General features: G+C 59.5%; 2 protein-coding genes across 4 annotated transcripts; both read left to right on the forward strand.

The window, feature by feature from the left end:
* The first annotated feature begins 1,741 nt into the window (after positions 1 to 1,741).
* Positions 1,742 to 13,015, forward strand: LOC119249797 (zinc finger protein 883-like). 3 transcript variants are annotated; one of them, XM_037517287.2, is made up of 3 exons: positions 1,742 to 1,789; positions 3,120 to 3,246; positions 7,553 to 13,015. In XM_037517287.2, the coding sequence occupies exons 1-3, from the start codon at positions 1,757 to 1,759 to the stop codon at positions 9,541 to 9,543; spliced, it is 2,151 nt and encodes a 716-aa protein (XP_037373184.1). In that variant the 5' UTR covers positions 1,742 to 1,756; the 3' UTR covers positions 9,544 to 13,015. The 3 variants fall into 3 exon arrangements, with proteins under 3 accessions (XP_037373184.1, XP_037373185.1, XP_054553383.1); XM_037517288.2 differs by lacking the exon at positions 1,742 to 1,789 and adding an exon at positions 1,807 to 1,838; XM_054697408.1 differs by lacking the exon at positions 1,742 to 1,789 and adding an exon at positions 2,260 to 2,636.
* Positions 13,016 to 15,308: 2,293 nt separating this feature from the next.
* Positions 15,309 to 23,440, forward strand: LOC119249799 (zinc finger protein 883-like). Its single transcript, XM_037517289.1, has 3 exons — positions 15,309 to 15,341; positions 20,794 to 20,920; positions 21,422 to 23,440. The coding sequence occupies exons 1-3, from the start codon at positions 15,309 to 15,311 to the stop codon at positions 23,401 to 23,403; spliced, it is 2,142 nt and encodes a 713-aa protein (XP_037373186.1). The 3' UTR covers positions 23,404 to 23,440.
* Positions 23,441 to 23,849: the final 409 nt, after the last annotated feature.

A 23,849-nucleotide genomic window follows, 5' to 3' on the forward strand; every position in this document is an offset into this window, starting at 1 on the left:
GGAATTGAGGTTTATATTCTTCAAAATTTTAATGTATCTCACTTACCTCTCCTGCCCCAGCACCCCCAATACCTCACCTTTAAACAAGTCAAGAAGCCTGAACTAAAAACCCAAAGGGCTCTGATTTAGGAGGCCATCCTTAAATTTCAGTAGGATGTTACAACCTATTCAGTCCCCCCCCCATTTTTTTTGGTGCCTTGTTTCCATTGCATCTACCATTTTTTTTTTAAAAAAAAGATATTGCATAGAATAGCTGGGTGCAGGCCAGAGGTGCAGGATGTAAGAGGATTCCTCAGAGACAGAGTGGGGAGCAGAGCAGGCGAATACACTGAAATCCACTGCTGAAGGGAGCAGTGGGGAGACAGGAGGGGTCTGCTGCGCCCTGTGGGTAGCTCCCTGGCCTGGGATGGAACTCAGGCTGAGTGGCTGGCCGTAGCTTGATAGCTCTGAGATTTAACCCCTGTGCCAGAGGGAGGCCCTGATTTAAATAGCTTTGAAAAGAGCATGGAACGGAGTTCCTGCTGAAACAACCCTTCCCTTGGAGAGCAATTGTGAAAACCATGCACCAGCCCCGTGAAAGTCCCTTCGTTTAATTGTGCCCTATTGCGGAGGGTTTGTGATTTGCCACTTGGGCTGTTAGCTGGACTGTTGACTCAAGACACGATTCTGTGAAATATTCCTATAAATTGTAATTTCCACAATGAACCGGTGCTGAACACATTACCCATCAGCGTAAGTCTTTGAGCACAACGTGCGGCAAATGGGCACCGCACACAGCTCTGCGGACACCTGTCAGAGTCTCAGGAAGGAGCAGAGTACACGGAGGCCGCGCCGTCTGGGCGGCGTGTTGCTCGCTCCGCGGCGCAGTGCAGGGGCGAGAGGCGGTCCCGGCTTCCCGCCTTCAGCGCTGGGTCTGCGTGGGGGCGTCGCCGGTGGTCACGTGCAGGTGGACGGACAGGCCCAGGCCGCCCCTCCCGGGCAGGACGCGGTCTCCCGCGGGGACTGACGGCCCAGGAGCCCGGGGCGCCGGCGTTTACAGGGCCCCGGCCTTCGGGGACGCGTCCAGGAGGCTATCCGGTGCGAGCAGCCTGAGTCCAGGCGCGTCCCGTCCCGTCCACGGTCCAGCCCGGGAGGCCGCCCGCGAGGCGGGGGCGTCGGCCCGCTGAGCCGCCCCGCCCTAGGGGACCTTTGCTTGGCCCCGGCCCCAGCCGGCCGCGCCCCCGGGGCGGGTCTCGCCGCTCCTCGCGCCGGGCGCGGGCTCGGGCGTCGCTGCGGCAACGGAAAGGACACCCCGTTGCCGGTGCGTGCGCGGGGCGCCCGGGGAGGGGTCGGCACGTCGCTTTCACGTTGGTTATCGCCGGTTCTGCCCGCGGCCCGGCCCGCCGCCCCCGGCCGACCACCCACTCGACGCCCCTTCCGGCTGCTTTCCCGGCCGCTGCCGCCGGAGCCCAGGGCCGCCGGACCGCGGGGCGCGCGGACTACATCACCCAGCAGCTCCTGCGCGGGCGCAGCCAATGAGCGCCCGGGACGCGCGCTTCCGGCGCTCGGCGGGGCGGGACTTCCGGCGTCCTCCTCGTGGCGGTCATTTTGGCTTCTGTGGAAATAGTTACAGCGGCCGCCACTCGGGACCCCGCGTCGGAGCCGGGCGGCCGGGCCGAGCGGGCGGGAGGCCCCCCGCGCGGAGGCGGCCGGAAGGTGCCGACGCCGCCGGTGCCGCGCCGCGCCGAGGACCCCCGTCCGCGCCCCGCACGGCCCGATGGCGGCGGCCGCGCCGAGGGCCCGGGCTGAGGTACAGGCGCGCCCGCTCCCGCCTCCCGCGCCCGGCGTCGGGGCCTGGGGTGGGTGCAGGGCTGGGGCGCCCGCGCGGGCCGGGCGGGGGCGGGGACGGGGGAGGGAGGGGCGGGCGCGCCGGCCGGCCGGGGCGGGGCCGAGGGGCGGGGCGGGCTTGAGCCGCCTGGCGGTCTGAGGCGGCGGAACCCCGAGTGCGGCCGTCGGGGCAAACGGCCGGGCCGGCCCTCCGGGGAGGTGCGGATGGGTCGGAGCTTTTCGCAGGCCGTGACCTCGGGTGACCCCCGTCGCGCCGTGGGGCGCACGTGGAGGGGTGCAGTGCGGTGGGCGGCAGCTCTGCAGCAGGCCGGCGAGACCGGGTGCTCCCGAGCGGGGGTGCTGGTGCTCAGCGCTGGCGGGCTCGGGGCTCCCCAACGCCCGCCCAGGGGCGCGGTGATCGCAGGTGCCCGCAGCTCGCGGGGTGATGAACGTGTCGGAGGAGGCCCGGCAGGAGCCGAGACCAGGTTCCGGTGACCGGGGCTGGAGCCGGGGTGATCTTTTGGGGTGTGTCTCTCCCGCTTGTGATGAAAGTGCAGGGAAAACACCTTTTGTGATGCGCTCTGGCATGGACGCGTTTAAGGCTCCGCGTTTAAGGCTCCGTCTTAGAAAAGTTGAGGGGAGGTGGGTGGTTGCAGCTCCTAATGGGCAGCGAGGGCTGCACAGACATAGAAGAGGGTCCTGGGCACCTGAACCTGGTGCCCGGCCTCGAGCCAGGATTGGGGGCAGGTCGGCTGTACTTCTGAGGAGTCCTGAGGCTGTAGCTGGCGGGGTGATCCCTCAGAGGACTGGGCCCTCTGGATCCTGAGCGTGTGGGTCTCAGTGCAGATTGCCGGGTGCCAACTGCCTTACAGAGCTGGGGGTGCCTGTGTGGTAGAGCGGAAGTGGTCACGTGGTGCAAACGTGGGGTGGACGGTGTGAGCCCAGTGGGTTCCGTAGAGCAATGTACTTACACGTCCCTGGGAGAGTGAGCTGGGACCATCATCTGTAGTTGGAGTCCTGCGGATGAAGTCTGAGCCTGTGTTTGGCTGTGACTTGGGGGCGCCCTGGGGGGTTCTTTGTCATGGAGGGTGGGATCCTGCAGGCCAGGCCCGCCAGCTTAGATGGCACCAGTTTCCCCTTTCTTGTGAGGGTTGTGCACTGCCTGTGCAGTGACTCAGGCGCTGGTGGCCCCACGGTTGGTGTTTGCTGAGGTGGGGCGTTCTGGTGGGGTGTTAGCTGGGTCTTGACGTTGTGGGCGGATGGACAGTGGCTGCTGAGACAGAATGTGGGTTTCTTTGCTCTGCATCGTACAGGAGAGCATGATGTTTCAAGACGTGGCCGTGTACTTCTCCCGGGAGGAGTGGGGCCTCCTGGATCAGTCCGAGAGACACCTGTACCTCGATGTGATGCTGGACAACTTTGAACTCGTGTCTTCACTGGGTAAGACTTTCACGCCCATGTCCTGCTCACATGTGGACTGTGCCCACTGCTGGCTTCCCCCGCTCCTGGGGTTTTGCTCTCCACTCCCTGCTTCCTGCAACCCTGACACCCAATTACTGAACACCCAAGCTGGGGAGTATCTGACTCCTGTAAGTTTGGGGCTTATTTTCCTCAGCATAGTGTCCTCCAGGTTCCCCCATTACCACGGTCCTTACACTGAGGTGATGGATTCCCCCTTGCTGTCCCTCTTCCTGGCTGGGTCAGATCCATGGGGTTTCTGTCCCCCACATTTTGACCATTTCCTTTCGCTGGCATTTCCGCTTGCCTGGCCATGCCACGAATGGGGAGCTTTGTCATGATCACTCACTGGACTATGGGCTACTTTTCAAAATAATCCTGTAAAGTAATTTTTGAAGTGTTCAGATCATTTTCTTACTCCCCCCACTGCTATTGAACTATAAATTGAAAAATAAAATTGTGTGTATTTAAGGCCTCCTTGGTGGCCTAGGGGTTGAGTCTCAGCGCTGTCACCACTGTGGCCTGAATTTGATCCCCAGCCAGAGAGCTGACCCACATGGCACAGCAGACCTCTCCTATCTCGCCCGTAGCTCCCCTCAGCCTATTCTGCTCCCCACTTTGTCTCTGGTGAATTTCTCACCTCCCACCCCTGCCCCACCCCACCCCCCACACCTCTGGCCTGTACTCCAGTTCTTATATGCAAAAAATAAAGAAAAATAAATCTTTAAAATATAAATTCATGGATATTTGAAATGTATAGCACCATTGGATATTTACATTATGAGATAGTTACTATAATGAAAATAAATGAGTCTATAGACCTGACATAACCTTTGCCTTTTTTTTTTTTTTTAAAGATTTATTTTCATTTATACAAGAGCTGGGGTACAGGTCAGAGGCGGGAGCATGACAGAATTCACCAGAGACAGAGCGGGGAGCAGAATGGGCAGACGGACTGAGGACACTGCTGAGGGCGAGGCGGGAGAGGTCTTCCAAGCCATGTGGGTTTCTCCCCGGCCAGCCGGAAATCGAACCCATGCTGAAGAGGCTGCGGGCAGCTTCACAGCGTGGCGCTCAACCCGCTGCACCACCGGGGAGACCCTATGTTATTATTTTTTTTAAAGAACATTGAACATGTATGCTTTTAGCAAGTTTGGGTAGTGTAATACAGCACTAGGAACTGTAGCCTAGTAACCCTGGTACTGTAGATGTTTAACCACGTTACAAATTAAAGTTTTTTTCTCTTTCCCCCAGTCCTGTGCTTTTGGGCTTCTACTTTCTTTATAAGGGCTTGTTAACGTCCAAGCAGAATTATCCATTTTTTGGTCCTTCTGTGACTTACTGCACTTGGCATAGTGTCCTCCAGGTCACCCATGTTACAGGTTGTAGTTTTGCTTCTTTCACGAGGCTGCATTTTTGTATGCATACCCCGCACCGTATTAGTTCATTCCATCATGGATGAGACGTTTTTGCCCTTGGTTTCTTTTTTTTTTTTTTTTTTTTTTGCATTTTTTTAAAATAAATTTTATTTTTATATTCCCCATAAAATTGCAACCCCCTTATTTTTTTTTTTTTATAAATTTTATTGTTATATTCCCCATACAATTGCAGCCCCCCCATTCTGACCCCATCCCTTGGTTTCTTGAAGTAAGATATCTGCTCCTTTCTGTCCTCGGACTCTCGCTCCTTGCTTCACCTCCCCGAATTCACGCAGGCCTGCTTCACTGTATTGCTTTTTAATTTTTTCTCTCAAGTCACAGATTCTTTCTTTTGCTTGATGAAGTTGTCCGTTGAAGTCCTCCATTTTTTCATTCATCTGTGTATTCTCAGGCACCGGAATTTGTTTGGTTCTTGTGTTTTTCAGCCGTAGAGTGTCAGCGTATTTTCATTCCTGTGAGCAGTTAATCCCAGAGAAATGAAGGTAGCTTTACCATCCCCAAATGTTTGCAAGGACATAAAATTTTCACTTAATTGTGTGGTTTAACTCGCACTAGTTTACATGCTTTCTCTATTTGTGTTCCAACATTGATCCCTGGTTATGATCTCTGTTCTCCCTCACATTTGAATTTATCATGGGTTCTTAATCTAGACAACAACAAAAAAATTGTAAATGCCAAACTTTTTGATAAATAGAAAACAAAGTCCTCAGATCATTTGCACTGTTCATTAACAACAGATTTTCTGTTGAAAAGTTGGTTTTGATCAAACAGTTAATTTGAATTGTCAAAAAATAAAGGCAGTAGGGCCTCCCGGTGACGCAGCGGTTGAGCGCTGGGTTGCGAAGCTGCCCGCAGCCTCTGCAGCGCCGGTTCGATCCCCGGCTGCTCCCCGGCCACCGGAGGAGGGTCCCGCATGGTGCGCAGACCTCTCCTGCCGCCCGCTGCTCCCCTCAGCAGTGTACTTTGGTCCTTCTGCCTGCTCTGCTCCCCGCTCTGGCTCTGGGGAATTCTCTCACCCTCCCGCGCTTCTGACTGTACCCAGTGCATGTATAAACAAAACAAACAAATAAAATAAATAAATAAATAAAACATGCCTCTATAAAAAAAAATAAATAAATAAAGGCAGTATAAATAACAACTAGGGCTGCTTAATCTTCTCATAGTGGTGATACTTTGAAGGAAGTAGAATACTTTGGAGCATTTCCCTTTCCTTCGAATTCAGTATTACATCACTTTGAGCATTCAGAGGTAGATACCAAAGTCATAAAATTAACGTATGAGCCATTTTCACCCTTGTTTCTCGAGTTAGGCCTGAAGAGTCTAATGCCAGTGAAAGTGCAAAGGAAGAAGAACATATAAGCTGGCCTTGGAATTGGCAAGAACAGAGTGTGAAAGCAAGGGTGGTGTGCTACTTCCGTCCTGTGGGACGTTTTCTTCCAGAAACTAGGTCCTGTTAAAACAGGCTAATCCAGGCAGACAGCTTGGGAGTCACATCGTGCCTGTCACCCTCTGTCCTTAATGTAGATGGCACTTGTGAGTGTATGTATGTGCTTAATTTTGCTCTAAATACTGCTGCATTTCTTGCTGTTTTCCTGTTTCTTCCTAGTTGCCCGTGGTTCTCTAGCATGAATCCCTTCAGTAACTGAGGAGGCTAGTGCCACGATTTTTTAAGCAACTGCTGATGCTTACATTTGAGTGCCTTCGGGGAGTTGGCATAGCAGGACCTGCAGCAGCTCCACCTGATTCCCCCTGCTCCTTCCTGCCACCCTCAGAGGGGCGAACGCTTCAGGCCACTCGGCAGACCTGTCCAGTCTTGCTGGTCTGGGAGCTGGTGGTCTTCGCTCCATCTGTCCTTGACCATGTCCTTGTTGAATAGCGCTTTTTTGGTTATTTATAGTTTGGCCTCTTTTGTTAAATGGTCTGTTTTCTTGTAGGTCACTGAACTGACTGAAAGGAATTACTTTGAATGGTCTGGGGGGCAGTTCTTAGGTCTGTTTCTCAGGGCTGGTTTCTGGATCGGTGTTCCCTTGATGATGCCGTGTTTCCCTCAAGTGTTCCTCACAGCCGTGTGTAGCTGTGTACTCATTGGACGGCGCAGTCACTTCTTCCAGACTCGGCATTCCCGTCGTGATGGGAGAGACTGTCACCTGGTGATGGGTGGGACGAGAGCTCCAACTTGGGGACCTCTCCACCTGTGGGTAGGGAGAGGGTGTTCCAGATCTGGGGAGGGCTCAGCAGGGGCAACTCCCTGCCGCTCCAGTTCCTTAGTCAGAGTTTGACGAAGGTACAGAGGCGTCCTCAGCGGGGGATGCCGTGGGTGTCCAGTGCAGTGGAGATTATCAGGAACCCCTGGTTTCTTTTGCTCCCACAGAGGCCACTGTGGCCAGTGCTCTGGCGCTCTGCTGGTGGCGGCACTTGAGGTTTGAAGGCAGTTCTGGGGTCGGGACATTTGGCCTTTGTTAGTCAGAACAAAGGTGTTCACGTGTCCTTGATTGACCTTAAGAAATGGCTTCTGTGTTGCAGTTGGATTAAGATGGACTTGGGGGCACAGTCCCCCAGTCTGGGGGGGGGGGACTGTGTCGTAATAGTCTCACGAGCATTAATGGCCTGAAGGGAGCTGTGCGCAGAGCAGTACTCCACACGCTCTTCCTTGTGCACATCCAGGTGAGGGCGCCGCCATTCTGTGAGCCGAGGTGACGCACGACCAGTGCTCTTTCAGCTGAGCTCCAGCTCCCTTGTATTGCAAACCACCGCATAGGCACACGGTCAGCAGTTACAGGTGGCCTTGTGTGTTGGGCCCACCCTCACCCGTGGTCAGTAAGTGCCTCACCGCTGTCTCTTGTGCTCAGGTTGCTGCTGTGGAGCAGAGGCTGTGGAGACTCCCTTTGAGCAGAGTGTGTCTGTAGGCGAGTCCCAGCCCAGCGCTCCCAAGGCAGCTCTGTCTCAGAAGACCCACCCCTGTGAGCTGTGCGCTCCGGTCTTGAGAGACATTTTCCTCGTGACTGAGCCCCTGGGAACACAGCACGGGCGGCTCCTGTTGAGGTGTGGGGCGTGTGCCAAGCAGTTTTCTTTCGGCGTGAACGTGAATCATGACCAGGAGCAGCACAAGGAGGAGAAAGCCCGCAGGAGCAGCGTGGACTGGTCCTCGTTTGTGAAGAGCTGCAGATTCCACGTGTCAGAGCACCCCTCTGCCTGTGGGGAGGTTGGGAGAGACGTCCTGGCCGTCGTGGGACGTCTGCAGCCACCGGTCACTCTTCCTGGGGAGGAGCCAGGCACAGCCACCCAGAGTGGCGCAGCGGCACAGAGCAGTAAAAGCCGTCACCCCCGGGGAGCTCGCACCAAAGCCCGCAGCCCCAAGCACACTCTTGTTCAGGCCCAGGGCGTCCACGCAGGAAGACAGAGTTTCGTGTGCAGTGAATGTGGGAAAACATTCAGGTACAAATCCTCCTTTGTCGCGCACCAGAGAGTGCACGCTGGAGGGAGAATCAGCGTCTTTGGTGAACACAGTGAATCCTTGAGTCAAAGCCTAGCCCTCAGTCAACATGTTGGGGCTCATGCGGGGGAAAGGCAGCCCAAGTGCAGCAAGTGTGGGGGACCCTTGAGCCAGCGGTCTCGACTCTCCTGTCCTCAGCCGTGGCCCGGCGGCCAGAGCAGCTCTGTGTGCGGTGGGTGTGCGGTGCCCTTCACGCACGGCGCAGCGCTCATCCCACACAGGAGGGCGCGGGCTCGAGACAGGCCTTACAACTGTGACTGCGGGAAGGCCTTCACCTCCATCTACAGCCTCAGCTGCCACCAGCGCGTGCACACGGGGGAGCGGCCCTACGAGTGCCTCGAGTGCGGGAAGTCCTTTACCTTCAGCTCCAACCTCCGCTACCACCAGAAAGTGCACCGAGGGGAGCGGCCGCACGCGTGCAGGGAGTGCGGGAAGGCTTTCATCACGCGCGCGGCGCTCTGTTACCACCAGCGGCTGCACACGGGGGAGAGGCCGTACGCGTGCGGCGAGTGCGGGAAGTCCTTCAACAAGAGGTCGACGCTCATCCAGCACCTGAGGGTTCACACGGGAGAGAAGCCGTACGTGTGCAGCGAGTGCGGGAAGTCCTTCACCTCCAGCTCCAGCCTGCGCTACCACCAGCGCGCGCACACGGGGGAGAGGCCGTACGCGTGCACCGCGTGCGGGAAGGCCTTCACCTCCAGCTCCGGCCTCCGCTACCACTACCGGGCTCACACGGGGGAGCGGCCCTACGAGTGCAGCGAGTGCGGGAAGTCTTTCTCCTCCAATTCCAGCCTCCGTCTGCATCGGAGAGTTCACAAGGGGGAGCGGCCCTACGAGTGCAGCGAGTGCGGGAAGGCCTTCACCTCTAACTTCCAGCTCCTGGGGCACCGGCGCGCGCACACGGGGGAGAGGCCGTACGCGTGCACGGCGTGCGGGAAGGCCTTCACCTCCAGCTCCGGCCTCCGCTACCACTACGGCGCGCACACGGGGGAGCGGCCTTGCGAGTGCAGCGAGTGCGGGAAGTCTTTCTCCTCCCGCTCCAACCTCAGTGTCCACCGGAGAGTTCACCGCGGACACAGGCCGCACGAGGGCCGGGAGTGCGGGCAGTCTTTCACCTCTTGCTCCCACCTTCTCGGTCACCAGCGAGTTCACACAGGGGCGCGGCCTTACGCATGTAGTGAGTGTGGGAAGTCTTTTACCTCGAGCTCCTCTCTGCGCTGTCACCAGAGGGTTCACTCAGGAGAAAGGCCTTACACGTGCACGGAGTGTGGGAAATCTTTTCCCTCCCGCTCACAGCTCCTTGGCCATCACAGGGCGCACACAGGAGAGAGGCCTTGTGTGCGGTGAGTGTGGGAAGACTTTTCTCACTCGCTCCAAACTCTGTTGCCATCAGAGGGCCCCCGCCAGAGAAAGGCTGTAAGAGCGCTGTGCTTTGCGGAAGCTTTAGGGCAACATCTGCGATCACCCTCACAGTTCAGCCTGGAGAAGAGGTTTAGGTTTTAGCAAATGTGCAGTTTCCTGTTGGAGCATAACGTGGCAGTGAAGAAAACGTGGAGATCCACCCGTCTGAATCGAGCCTCACGCATCTGAGCGATCACTGAGGTGTTTCCCCGCGAGTTTCAGTTACTTGGGAGGCTCGTGAGGTTGTGTTGCATTTTCTCGCCTGCCCGGGGCCCTTGTTAGGTTTCCGTCGATGCGGCTTCCGGTGTCGAGGTCGTTCCCCTCTGCCGCCTGACAGGCCTCTCCGTGTGAACCAGTCACACACACACGCACAACCCCCTCGTTCTCAGGGAAGCCGACTGTTCTTTTTGTGTGAGAGTAAGTTAGTCACCCGCCCCCTCAGCAGGTCTGCTTTCCCTCAGCTTCCTTGGACTTGAACCTGAATTGGCGTGACCCCCAAGCCATGTCTTGCGAGTTTGGTCAGCAGGTTTGCCACAAGGCCTGCGGGTTTCAGATTTGTGTTGATTTCTCGTGCTCCGTGTGACGCATCTGTCCGGCTTCCACATTGCCGATGGCCGCCTGCTGCCGTGATGGGACCAGGATGGAGGTCTTCACTCTCTCCTGGTGTGAGGGGAGAACAGCCTGCTGTGTTTCTCAACCGCTCTCTGAGCCTGAGAGCAGACGGCAGGGTGGCGGAAAGGAACCAGCTGGTTTTCAGCAAATTGCATCACTGCCCACACGGCCCCCTCGGAGAGACAGCGGGGCAGTGAAGCCTGGACATCGTGTGCTTTGTGAGTCGCAGGCGTGACCCCTGGAGCGGGCAGATGTCAGAACCTCAGGTGCCACCGAGGGCAGCGTCGCTTTCTCCCGTGTTGAGGTGACAGCGCCTCGCACTCCCTCCCGGCTCTGTATTGGGGGTGTCGCCGCTGGGTGTGGAAAGAGCCACGTGGCCTCATGTCCCGGGCTTACTGGCGTGGGGTCAGTGGTGGACGACCATCGGGTCCAGGGCGCCAGCTGGTACAGGAAGGAGCCTGGCGGGGAGGGGAGGAGGCTGCAGCCAGCTGGGCGGGATGTGCTGCGCGGACAGGTGTGCCCAGAGGTGGCCCTGATGGGGCTGCAGGCCTGCCTGGGTACGGGTCTTGGTACCTCCAGGCAACTTTATCTCGTGTAGCTGTAGTCGCTGGCAGAGAAAGGACTGCACGTTTGTGGGAATTCCTGGAGCCTCCCGCAGTGCCTTGGTGGCCATCACTGGGCAGGCAGGAAGGGGCCACTCACACAGTGGGGGGTGTGATCTCATGGCCTGACAGCGTGCCCCGTGGCCTGGAAATGCCCCTGGTGCCTGTGTTGCTGCCACTGAGGGAAGGCCGGCCCCAGAGGGCCCGCGGGAGGTGGGTGTAGCTCCAGTGCGCTGGTGCCCAAGGCGCTTTCCCAAACCTGGGGCGCTCGGATTTGTTTTATTATCACGAGTCAGTTTTTGAAGGTTTATTAGGGCATAATTTACATGCACTAGACTCTGCATGTCTGAACTCTCTAACTGGATGAGTTTTGAGATCATCAGGGTCCTGACCGTGACGTGTCTGCCCCGGGCATGGCCGGCCTCTCTCCCTGCTCTTTCCACCTCTCCACATGCTGTTGGCTTTCCTTCTCTCGAGTAAGATGCCGTTGCTCTTGAGTTTGTGTTGTCGAAATTGTAAACCTATTTTTGTAATCCTTTATCACAATTACTTAGAATTTATCAGTGATGGTGTATGACTTTATTGGCTGAGGAATTTTCCTTGTGTGTAACACTTATTTTCTGTTCATGGGCATTTAGAGTATTTCTGGATTTTCACTACTGAAAATAAAGGCGTAGCCAACCTTTGTGCCTGTTTGCTTGGACACACGCTTACCTTTTCCTGGAGTCCGCATCGCGGGGCAGGTGAAACGTACTCTTGAAGCGAACAGAACAAACCGTGGTCTGAAATGATTGCACCTTTTTGCATCTTACCCGGGTGTGAGTTCCTTTTCTGTGGCTTTCTACCAACACTTGGTAGCTTCATTTGTCATTTTCTTTTCTTTTTTTTTAAGATTTATTTTTATTTATTTATACAAGCACTGGGTACAGTCAGAAGCGCGGGAGGGTGAGAGGATTCACCAGAGCCAGAGCGGGGAACAGAACAGGCAGACTGACGAAATACACTGCTGAGGGGAGCAGCGGGCGGCAGGAGAGGTCTGCGCGCCAAGTCATTTTATTTTCTTAAGGATTTGTGATTTTGAGCATTTTTCATGCCTTTGTCACCTTCATGTCTGTCTTACGGTTTCTGTATTTGTCATTTGCACATTTGGTCCATTTGAAGGCCTTTTCCCTCGTAGACAGATTGGAACCTGGGGACAGTGGCATGCTGGGACTGTACTCGTCAAGGGAGCGATGCTTTGCAGTGGGAATACTTGTGTTTAAGAACGAGAATGATATTCACTTGCTTTCTAGCCTTTTGCGTCAGCCGTGATGTGCAGGTCCCTCGCTACGTTGCCTCCTCTGTCCTCAGCCAGGCATCGGGTCACGTGCAGTATGCCACGTTTCCATCAGTGTTGGCCAGGTGTGCAAGGTGCTCCACACACCCCTTTCGCTGCTGATACCCTGATGGTAGTGCCCTGTGTTTGATGCTGTTTATCATGGCTCCTGTGCGTGCACCCTTCCCCGTGTGCTCAGCTCATCTTCACGGTGTGTTGTGTGTCATGGCCCCTAAATGTGCCAGGTCCTTGTTAAGCTATTGACCTGGAGGCCGCTATGAAAGTGTTGAAAGACTGCATGGGGAGGTTAGTGACAGCTGCCACCTGGCAGTCAGCACGTCTCTCCTCCACAGCTCTGTCTTGAGGAGCAAGAACAGGGAACAGAAACTGCTCAAAGTTCTGCCTCCTTGAAAGCACTGAGATGTAACAATTTGCGAAGGGCCTGTGTCAGGTATGTAGAAACTCGCAGTGAGCCGGCCTCAGGGTGACATGGAAGCTCTTGACCAATACAGAAAGTTTGTTGTGTTGAAAGAAGAGGCTTTTCCTGACACAGGTTGGATGCGCTGCTAGATCTGGTTTAGACGATCACAGCGTGGAAGTGAGCAGTGGCTCAGCCGGCGCAGGCGTGAGGGCAGCTGGAAGTGTTTGGAAGCTCTGGGTAAGCCCTTCCTCTTCTGTGAACACACAGCCCTGGACACTAGGGCCACACAGGTGGCCCCCCCAGCTCCGCTCGTATCCCAGGTGTGTAGTGGTGCTTGGTACCCTCTAGGTGTATATAAATACACGCTGAGAAAATCGCCTAATAACCACTCCGCATCCCCATCACGAAGCAACAATACATCTAGCTCTGGTTTGTCGTGTTTGATGGTGTCCATGGGGTAACTTCTTTTTTTTTTTTTTTAATTAAAGATCTTTTTTTTTTTTTTTTTTTTTTTAAGAGGCATGTTTTATTTATTTGTTTGTTTGTTTGGTTTAGACATGCACTGGGTACAGTCAGAGGCGTGGGAGGGTGAGAGAATTCACCAGAGCCAGAGCAGGGAGCAGAGCAGGCAGAAGGACCGAAGTACACTGCTGAGGGGAGCAGCGGGCGGCAGGAGAGGTCCGCGCGCCATGGGGGACCCTCCTCCGGTGGCCGGGGAGCAGCCGGGGATCGAACCGGCACCGCAGAGGCCGCGGGCAGCTTCGCAACCCAGCGCTCAACCGCTGCGCCACCGGGGAGGTCCATGGGGTAACTTCTGCCGCCATGAAGGTGGCCATGTTTTTACAGCCACAGGTACTACCACAGACACTCCATTCCTGGTTGCCTCCTCCAGACCCTACCTGTGAGGTTGTCAGGAGGTCGCACCCTTCAAGTTCTCACCCACAAATTCATCTGCACCTTGCTGTAACTGTTGAGTGGTGCCTGGTTTGATTTCGCCCTGCTTTGACTCCCGGAGTATGTGCTGACTGTGGGGGTCCACCATCGTCCACCCTCCTGGCCAGAGTGGGCTCTCTCAACGGCTCAGGCTGAGATTCCCTGGGGAGCGTCTCATGGCCTTCATGTAGCTAAGGGCCTGGGCTGTTCCACCCCTGCGTCTCATGCGATCCCGGTGAGGTCTCTTCCTTCAGTGTATGCTTCCTTCAAGTCACAGCGGCCCTTGTGATCTGAGGTTGCTGCTCCAAGGATGCAATGGGAGAAAAGCAGGTGAGCACAGGTGGGTTGGTGAGAACTGCCAGGCCTCCCTGGTGGGAGGGCCCTGGTGGATGAGGGTGCTGGCACACCTGAGGAGGTGATTGGGCCTTGCGGCTTCCTCTGGAGGCTCCTCTTCCACCACTGCAGCACCGGCCACAGTGCCCGCAGGCTCCTTTGGGCCAGCAGCTCCATGCCCCTCACCCCATGTGCACCCACCCTGATTTGGGGTCCACTTGGGCAGCTGATGTGTAGTTGGGATTGTGCTGTTGTAAAAAGGAAGACTCTCCCTCTGAGGCAAAAATGTGATTCAGTCTCTGCAGCCAAGTAGGCATGCGAAACTCACCTGCAACGAGATTGTGCAGCACGCATCTTTAAGGAAAAAATGTCAACACAATGAACCACAGGCCTAGAGAGCGCAGAGGACACTGAAAATAAATGCCAGGAAAACTACGTGCAACTTAACAGTTTTATTGATAAATTATAGAAAACAAGATGGACACATTTCTGAAAGAAGCGACAGGGGAAATGCCTAATCCAGAGAGACATGCACCCGGCATAGGAGTGCAGTAAGCAAGAGGTACAGGAGTGAGATGTTCCGTGTTGCGAGAAAACCCCCAGCTGGACTTGTCTGGCCGTCATCCCTCGGTGATGTGCGGAAATACCTCTCAGAAAAGCCCGGCTGGGATTTGTGGCCTGACCTGTCCTCTCGGAACATTTCTGGTGCTGGGGCAAAAGGCCACAGGCCAGGCCTTTAGAACATTTCCCACAGGTGTGTGCTGGTACAGTTTCATCAGGCAGAAACTAAGCCCCGCCCGGGCCCAGCAGGCAGGTCTGGGCGGGCACATGAGGCTGCCTGGGGACAGGCATAAGACCCACCACCAGGACCAGAAAACCAGCCCAGATCCGGGAACGTGTGCTTAGGGCCCGGACCGCAGTCTGTTACAGGCTGGCGCCCCAGGCCAGACATTCCAGCAGATGACCAGGGCAAGCGGCACCCCAAGTTAGCTGCAAAACCAGTATGAGGTCCCAGGTCCTCCCGTCGTGCGTATGTCAACAAACCCGCCTCTCCTGTTCCCGCACCCCAGGCCTCCGGGTATTTCTCCCACCGCTGGGACCTGAGCAAGGCGGCAGCGAGCCCCCTGCCAGCCCGCGGAGCTCGCCCAGGACCGGACATCTGCACAGACGCCGGGGGCCGCCCTGGCGGCCCGGGGCTGCCCCCGCCGGACGGCTGAGCCAGCGGCGTCGGGGGAGCGCCGCCCCCACCGCGGACTACGCTTCCCAGAGGGCGCTGCGCGCGCGGCGGCGCCGCCGGCCAATGGGGGCTCGGGAGGCGCTTCCGGTCCGCGGCGCGGCGGGGCGGGGCTTCCGGCGTCCTCGGGCCGGCGCGCTGGGTCCCGGCTCCGGGCGGCGGGGGCGGCGGCCGGGAGGCGCGAGAAAGGAGGCCCCGGCGGGGGCGGCCGCACCAGGCCCGGCACCCCGCGCCCGCGCCCGCCCGCGCCCGCACGGCCCGATGGCGGCGGCCGCGCCGAGGGCCCCGGCCGAGGTAGGGGCGCGCCTCCCGCGGGGGGCGGGGGGCGGCCTGGGGCGCGCCTCCGCCGCGGGGCGTCCGGGGGGCGTCCGGGGGGCGCCCGTCCGCGGCGGGGCCGGACTCTGGCCGCGCCCATGCGGGGGGCTCCGCTCGGGCCCCGCGCCGCGCCCGGCCCGAGACCCCCAGCCGCCCGCCGGGGCCCCGGGGCGGTCCAGGGGCGGCCTCGGCGCGGCGCCCGCGGGGCCTCCGCGCGGCAGGGAAGGGCGTCCCGGGCCCCGAACCCGCCGCAGGTGTCTTCGCCGCCGCCGCCCTCCGCGGGGGTCCCGGGTCCTGAGAGCCCCGGCCGAGCCGCGGCCGCCCCGCGGGCGGGGGGGAGGCCGGTCCAGCGGGGCCTGCCGCGGGAGCTGCGGGGCCGCCGTCTTCAGGGGCGGGGCCGGCGCGCGGGGGACGGAGGGGCGGCCGGGGCTCCGAGGCGCGGGCCGTGGCCGCGGGCGGCGCTTCCCGGCCGGAAGGCCGCGGCCGCGCCGTGGGAAGACGCAGCCGGGCGCCCGAAGGCCGAGGGTGCGGCGAACACCCTCGTCGTCCGGCCGCGGGCTGGCAGGGCTGGCTGGCCTGGCCGTGCGCCCGTGAAGCCGGCAGGTTCTCTCCTCGCGTCGGCGGCGAGGCGTGCAAGGGGCGAGTGGGCGTCCCGGAGAGGGTGGCCGCGGCCTCACCTCAGACCCGCCAGGGGGTGGACGCGCCCTGCGCGCCGGCGCTGAAGGCGTTTCCTCCCGGGCGCGGTGGGAGTCTGGCGCTCGTCACCGGGAGTGTGCGCGTCGAGGAGCGGCCAGCAGAGCCTGGGAAACCTGGGGAGGAGCAGGGCGGAGGCTCCCAGGTGGCGTCACTGTGCTAGGAGGGGCAGCGTCCAGGGCGTGGTGGTTAAGGGGTTGGGGGGCCAGATGTGGGAGTGGATCTCCTGCTTGGTGGTTCGGTGTACTCGATGGGGCACTCCGCCCGGGGTCCAGTGCGTCCAAGGGCAGACGGGTCGCCAGGTCACTGCGGTTTATTCATTATGGACACACCTGTGTTTTTTGAGGATTTGGTGCGACCTGGGGCATTTCATTCAGCCCGGTGGGTGTGGTCAGGCGCAGCTGTGATCGGAGGCACACTCTTGTCCTGGCTGGCAATGGGTGGGACTTGTGTCTTGGGCATCGGTGGGCCTGACAATGTGTATTTGCTGAGGTGATCGCAAGTGCGTCACAGAAGTAGGCTTGGGCTAAGGGAACTTGAAGTCTGGGTGTCGTCTTCATCCATGGATCGGAGCAGCGGTGCAGTGAGGCCTTCCTAACATGGCTTCAGTGACATTGCACTCGGGGGTCATGGGAAACCTGAGGTCATATGGGATCCTGTTGAATTTCCTGTGGACAGCCTGGGTGCTGTCCACTGAGTTGTAATGAAAGGTCTGAACCCCTGGGGCCTCCCTAGTGGGGCAGGGGTTAAAGTCTCAGCACTGTGAAGCTGTCTGCAGCCACTGCAGCCTGAGTTCAATCCCTGGCCAGGGAGCTCCCCTCGTGGTGCAGCAGACCTCTCCTGTCTCCCTGCTGCTCCCCTCAGCAGCATATTGAGTGAATCCGCCTGTTCTGCTTCCCATTCTGTCTCTGGGGAGTCCTGTCACCCCTGCACATCTGGCCTGCACCCCAGTTCGTGTATACATAAATAAATCAATATTTTTTTTTTTAAGACTTATTTATATAAGAGCTGGGGTACAGGCCAGATGCGTGGGAGAGTGAGAGGATTCACCACAGACAGCAGGGAGCAGAACGGGCAGACGAACAAAACACTGCTGAGAGGAGCAGCGGGCGAGGCAGGAGAGCCATGTGGGAATGTCCCTGGCCAGCTGGGAATCGACCCCGCGCTGCAGAGGGTGCGGACAGCCCCACAGCGCTGTGCTCAACCCGCTGCGCCACCGGGGAGGCCCTCGATAAATAAATCTTTAAAAAAACAAGAGCCCAGCGTAATGTGCTGCTTTCACGTTTGTTGGAACGAGGGCGTCCTCGCCTGGCCTGAGCGCAAGTTCCCGTGGCGTCTCCCGGGGGGTCGTGTCCAGGCGCGGTTCCTGCTGCTTCCGTTGGAACGGGTTTCAGCCCCTTCCAGTCCACAGAGATTTTCAAAGAAACCAGTCACGGCCTCACGTGGGAGCGGGGGCATCCCCACCTCTTCCTCTCGCGCAGCTTGCACCCAAACTCCCGGTTTCCCAGGCGGCATGCGGGCCTTTTTGGTGGCTGGTGGCTATTCGAGCGCTGCGCGTGTGTGATCGGGAAGCTGCCCTCAGTCTCGTCTGTGCAAACCCCGGTGTCCCGTACTTGGGCCCCAGCCCAGCAAGGGTGGGTTGGGAGGCCGTGCTTTGAGTGCAGGTGACACGCGGGAGGGCAGGGAAATGCCTGTGCTGTGGGCAGGGAGCGCTCGAGGCCTTGCCCCTCGGGCTGGGCACGCGGAGGCTGGAGAGTGTGCAGTTGCACAGCCCGCTGGCCCCGGGGGCGGCGCTCACGCTCACGCGACAGGACCCCCTCGGGGGTCACTTCGCAGCGGGGCGCGGATCACAGCGTGGCGCCCTGGTCCGTGTCTGCCTCTGCGTGCCGGCGCTTGGGCCCGGGGATGACGAATACGAGGACTCGGGGGCCTGGGTGGCCCCAGGGCTGCCTGGCCCTCTGCGCGGGAGCCTCGGGAGGTGCCCGGTCACAGGGCCGATGCTGGGCTGGGGTTCCGGCTCCTGAGTGGTTCCATCTGTCCCCCGGAGCAGGGCAGGGTCGCCCGGAGGACGTGGCGGTGGACTTTCCCTGGGAGGAGCGGGGTCTGCTGGAGGGGCGCCGAGAGGCCCGTTCCGCGGCGTGGGGAGCAGCTGGGCCGCTTGGCGCTCGTGGCCGCCTTGGGCAGGACCAGAAACCTTCCTCCAAGCCCGGAGCTGGTCTCGGCCTTTCCCCTGGCGGGGGGCTGTGGGGCTCGGGCAGGGAGTGTGCTCCCTCCTCTCCCCCGGCAGTCCCCAAACCCGACTCCCTGCGGCCTCCCGGGACGGCCCAGACCCAGGAGTCTTGCGCGCAGCCTGTGCATCCTCCCCCCTGCTTGCCCTGCTGCTGGCTGCCCGTCGGGCTCCAGATCCCTCGCATCTGAGCCCGGGTTCTGCTGCTTGCTCCTGGTGTTCCCTCAGGAGCGCCCCGCCGTGCCATCTCCCATGCGGTCCGGGCGCTTTTCCTCCGAGACCCCCGCAGTGTGCTTGCCTGAGCCCTGGCCCGCGACAGCGTGTGCCGTGCGGCGGCTTTCCCTCGGCGCTGGCATCATCCGACGCCCATGTGTTTGTTCCTCTTGTGAGTGGACAGTCCTCGGGGTCCACACGGCGGGGGTGTGCCCAGCCTCAGCACGCGGGCGTTCGCAGCTCGGGCTCTGCACAGTGTGTTGGGAAGGCGGCGCGGCGGGCAGAGGATACCAGGGACCCCTCTGGCCAGTATTGTGGTGTTAGAGCTGGCGGCGGTGCCCTCGTCCTGCCCGTTGCCTGGCACTTTCGCCACTTAATGGTTGCATGCGGTGGCGCTTCTCGTCTTAATCCGGCCTGTGGCTGCTCCTCGAATCTTGTCACCCGTTTTTCTTACTCCTCCGCCCGTTGTGGCCTCAAACATTGGCCTTTGTTTCTGTTTTTGAAAGATTTATTTATTTTTATAGAGGAACCAAGGTACAGGTCAGATGTGCGGGAGGGTGAGAGGACTCACCCGAGACAGAGCGGGCAGCAGAACAGGCAGACGGGCCGAAGGCGCAGCTGAGGGGAGCAGCAGGCGAGACAGGAGAGGTCTGCCGCGCCATGAGGCCCGGCCTTTGTATTTTGTACTGTGCACGTGCACCCCTTCAGCTCGTCTTCTCTGCTGGTGTCATAGTTCTGTCTTCTTTTTAAATATTTATTTCATTTATGCACACAAGAGTTGGGGTGCGGGCCAGAGGTGGGGGCAGTGAGTGGACTCACCAGAGACAGAGTGGGGAGCAGAGCAGGTGGATCCACTGAGACACACTCCTGAGGGGGGACAGGAGAGGTCTGCCGCACCCTGTGGGTAGCTCCCTGGCCAGGGATCGAACTCAGGCCGCAGCGGCTGCGGATGCTTCGTAGTGCAGACACTTCACCCCTTGCGCCACCAGGGAGACCCCATAGCTCTGTTCTCCCGGGTGAAGCACCCACCTGCATGGTCACCAGCAAACAACCTGCCGACAGCCGCGTGCAGAGGCATGTTCCCTGGTGCCCCTCCTGTGCGGTGCGCATCTGCTCGCCCAGGCTGCTGCCGTGGATAATGGATAAGGCTGCTGTGGCGTTGTAGTTTACGTGCGACTGAGATTTGGTTTCTAAAGAGTTCAAATTTATAAATTTCCTCCGGCGAAGTAATGCCGTTGCTGTGTTCCGGAGCGCGGCTTCTGCTCCTTGGAGCGTTGCGACCCTCGGTGTCCCTCGTCCCCCCTGGGCCTCCCGGGAGCCCCCGCCTGTCCAGCTTCTGCCCGGCCCGCGCACGCTGCTCTCTTCGGAACGCCCTTCCCAGGGCGCCACTCTGGGAAACTTCCGCGCATGCACTGCAGGCGGGACCGCGGCAGGGAAGACCCACGTGTTCTCAGAGCATCTCCCCGCACCCTGTACCCGAGCTCCGGCCGGGCCGGGCCTCTCCCTTTCTCCTTGTCCGGCTCCGTGAAGGACAGACGCGCGCGCGATGCTGCCCTCCCTGAGCTGCTGCGGGGAAGGGCCGTGCGTGTCGAGTGTGTCGCACCGGGTTTGGGCTCAAAGTGAACAAGCTGCAGTCGCCGTGAGGCCGTCCGCGGACGCGGGCCGCCCTGACCCTGGATGCCGCGTCCCCGTCCCCGTGGCGGGCTCCAGCGGTCCAGCCGTGAAGTAGAAAACACAAGTTGGGTGCGGGGGAGGGAGCGGGGCGATCCGGGGTGGTTCTTCCTGCGAGGGGATGAAGCTGGAAGGAGCTAGCGTGTACCAGGCAGTTGCACGACTCTGTCTCCCCCACGCGAAGCGCTGGGTCTGCGTGCAGGGGGCACCGGAGAGGGGGGCTGTGCCGGGACGCTCCTGCTGGCTCCACCTGGCCTCCAGGCTTGCTTTCTCTTGGCTGCTTTCCTCCCGCCTCTCCGGCCAAGGCCCTTCTCCCAGCAGGAGCCCGCGAGCAGGGCTGTCGGGTGGTCAGCAGGGCCTACCCCGGTCCAGTTTCCCGATGCAGCCCGGCGCACCGTCTCAGTGGGGCCCGCGGTGGAGACAGTTCCCCCGTACCAGCCCTTTGGGGCCCTGCTGCCCCCCCCCTCAGCGCTCCTGCCTCCCACGCGCGGAAGGGTTCCTGGCGTGGATTGTGTGTCTCGATTCCAGTGGAAAGTCCGTGCCGAGTGACCACTCCCCCTGAGGAGACCCGGGGCCCGCGCCCGTGTCATAATTCCTGTCCTCTCCCCCCTGTCCCCGTCTCGGCAGGGCGGCGTGACCTTCGAGGACGTGGCCGTCTGCTTCTCCCGGGAGGAGTGGGGGCTCCTGGACGAGGCCCAGCGGCGCCTGTACCGGGACGTGATGCTGGAGACCTTGGCCCTTGTGGCCTCTCTGGGTAGGTCCTCGGAGTCTCCCCGGTTCCTGAACCAGGGCCTGTCCTTCCGTTTTCCCCGGAAGTAACTGTCCTCACGTCAGCACCGTGAGCACCGCTCCCCGGGCCCCCGGGCAGGCGCTGCCAGCTCGTCTTCTGAGCTGACCCAGACCCGCTTCCCTGCAGCCTCCCAGGAAGGCGCTCGGGTCAGGAGCCCTGCAGGACGCCTCCCAGCCGTGCCTCCCTCCCGCTCCTCCTGGCCGGAGGCGCTGCCTCACTATCTGGCCTCTTTATGCCCCCGGTTCCTGCTCTCGATGACACTTACTCCTGCCCACCTGCGCGGGAATTCATTTCTGAGGTGGCCCGTGTGCCGCCCGTGCCTGTCCCCTCCGGTGTCCTTGCTGCACATCCTCACCTGGGCCCACTCCCTTTAGCTGGACATAAGTCCACGGCCTCCTCCTGGGTGGGCCAGGCCCAGCCCCCTCCGGAGCCCGCGTGCACGTCACCAGCTTGTCTTGCTTTCAGGTGGTCGCCAGGAGGTGGAGAGCGAGGAGGCTCCTTTCCAGCAGAGTGTTTCTGTACAAGGACTGTCGCAGGCCTGGGCTCCCGAGGCGTGTCTGTCTGCCAGGAAGTCCCTCCCCTGTGAGGTGGGCGGCCTGAGACCGACCGACGTTTGGCCCCGGGTTGAGCACCAGAGGACCCCTTGTAAGCAGAAACTTCTCCGCTGTTGGGCTTGTGGGAAGCAGCTGTGTGTCAGCCCGGACCTTCAGCAGAAGCCGTGCCCTGGGCCGAAGGCCTTCAGAGGCGGCGCGGACGGAGCTTCGTCGGTGAGGAGCCGCACACGCCTGGTGTCGGGAAGGCCGTTTGGCCTCAGCGTGGGTGGGAAGGATGTTCTGGCCGGGTCGGAGTTTGCCCAGCAGCAGGCCGCTCATCCCAGGGAGAAGGCCGACCGTGGGACTGAGTACGGGGCGGCCTTTCACAGAGAAATAACCCTTAGCAGCTGGGAGGACTCCGTGAACGCCTTCGACTGCGACCAGAGGCTTGTTCAGCACCAGAGTCTCCTCGGCAGTGAAAGTTGTTTTATGTGCAATGAATGTGGGGGCTCCTTCAGCAGCGACTGCAGCCTCAGTCAGTATCAGAAAGCCCTCGCTGGAGAAAAGCCTTTTGTGGCTGAAGACTGTGGAACATTACTTAGAAAGACCAGCGGTGTTGAACGCCCGAGAGGAAACAGCAGGGAGAGACCGTACACTTGCGTGGAGTGCGGGAAGTCGTTCACCAGGAGCTCCAACCTCATGACACACCGCAGAGTGCACACGGGGGAGAGACCTTACGACTGCGGGGAGTGCGGGAAGTCGTTCAGTCGCAAGTCCAACCTCATCGTGCACCACAGAGTTCACACCAGAGAAAAACCGTATGAGTGCAGCGAGTGCGGGAAAGCATTTTGCCAGCGCTCTACCTTAATTCAGCACTGTAGAATTCACACTGGAGAGAGGCCTTACGATTGCGGCGAGTGTGGAAAGTCTTTCACGCGGTACTCCGCGTTCCGGCAGCATCAGCGGCGTCACACTGGATTAAGGCCCTACGAGTGCACGGAGTGTGGGAAGTCCTTTGCCGAGAACTCCAGGCTCATTAAACACACGAGGATTCACACTGGAGATCGGCCTTACAAGTGCGGTGAGTGCGGCAGGAGTTTTTGCCAAAGATCTTCGCTCCTTCGACATCAGACGGTTCACACTGGAGAAAGGCCTTATAAGTGTGGGGTTTGTGGGAAATCCTTTGGCCAGAAACCCAACCTCATTCAACACTGGACTGTGCATAGCACAGAGAGACCTTTTAAATGTGGGGAATGTGGGAAATCCTTCAGGCGGAAGTCCGAGCTCTTTGAACACCGAAAAGTGCACACTGGAGAAAAGCCGTACGAGTGTGGGGAATGCGGGAAGTCCTTCAGCCAGAAGTCCAACCTCAACATACACCAGATAGTGCACACCCGGGAAAGGCCGTACAAGTGCAGCGAGTGCGGGAAATCGTTTAGCCAGAACTCCACTCTCGTGAAACACCGGCGCATCCACACTGGCGAGAGGCCTTACGAGTGCGGCGAGTGCGGGAAGACGTTTAACCAGAGTTCTGCTCTCCGGCAGCATCAGCGACGCCATTCTGGAATAAGGCCGCACGAGTGTGCGGAATGTGGGAAGTCCTTTGCGGAGAACTCCAGGCTCATCAAGCACCGAAGGGTGCACACGGGAGAGAGGCCTTATGAGTGCGGTGAATGCGGGAAGGCCTTTGCCGACAACTCCAATTTCATCCTGCACAGGCGCGTCCACACCGGAGAGAGGCCCTATGAGTGCGGCGAGTGTGGGAAAGCCTTTAACCAGAGTTCCGCGCTCCTCCAACATCAGAGAGTCCACAGTGGGGAACGCCCTCATACGTGTGGGAAATGTGGGAAGTCCTTTGCTAAAAAGTCCAGTCTTAATAAACACAGGAGCCTTCACACTGTGGAAAGCGCTTGAAGTCTGGCCCAGGCCCGACATCCTTTCCTCACCACTCCACTCTCCGGATGCATCGCCGCGTCACGGCGGATGATGGACTGCAGTGTGATGGGGGCGGGAAATCCAGGCGTCGGAACTCTAGGCGAGGCCGCGGTGCACAAGGAGGCCTGACCGTGCAGTGCATGCGAGAAGGCCCGAGGCTTCCTCAACACACGCGGGGTGTTTTATTTCCCGCTCAGTGTCAGCGCGCTGGGAAGACGCCTCCTGCGGGCACGGTCTGCCTGGAATGAGCTTCATTCGGATGGAACTTTCCACGTGAGCCCACTTGGATCCCACCTGCTGAGGACCGACTTCGGATTCACCCAGGGCCCCTACCAGGTGATGCCACTGCTAGTTCTGTTGCAAAAGCCATTTCACCTCTGTCACTTGGGAGGAGCTCATGGGGTGCAGCGTGGCGGCCCCCCCCC

This window comes from Talpa occidentalis, unplaced genomic scaffold (genome assembly GCF_014898055.3).
Source record: "Talpa occidentalis isolate TD23 unplaced genomic scaffold, MPIMG_talOcc4v2.1 talOcc4.17, whole genome shotgun sequence".
Classification (NCBI taxonomy): domain Eukaryota; kingdom Metazoa; phylum Chordata; class Mammalia; order Eulipotyphla; family Talpidae; genus Talpa; species Talpa occidentalis.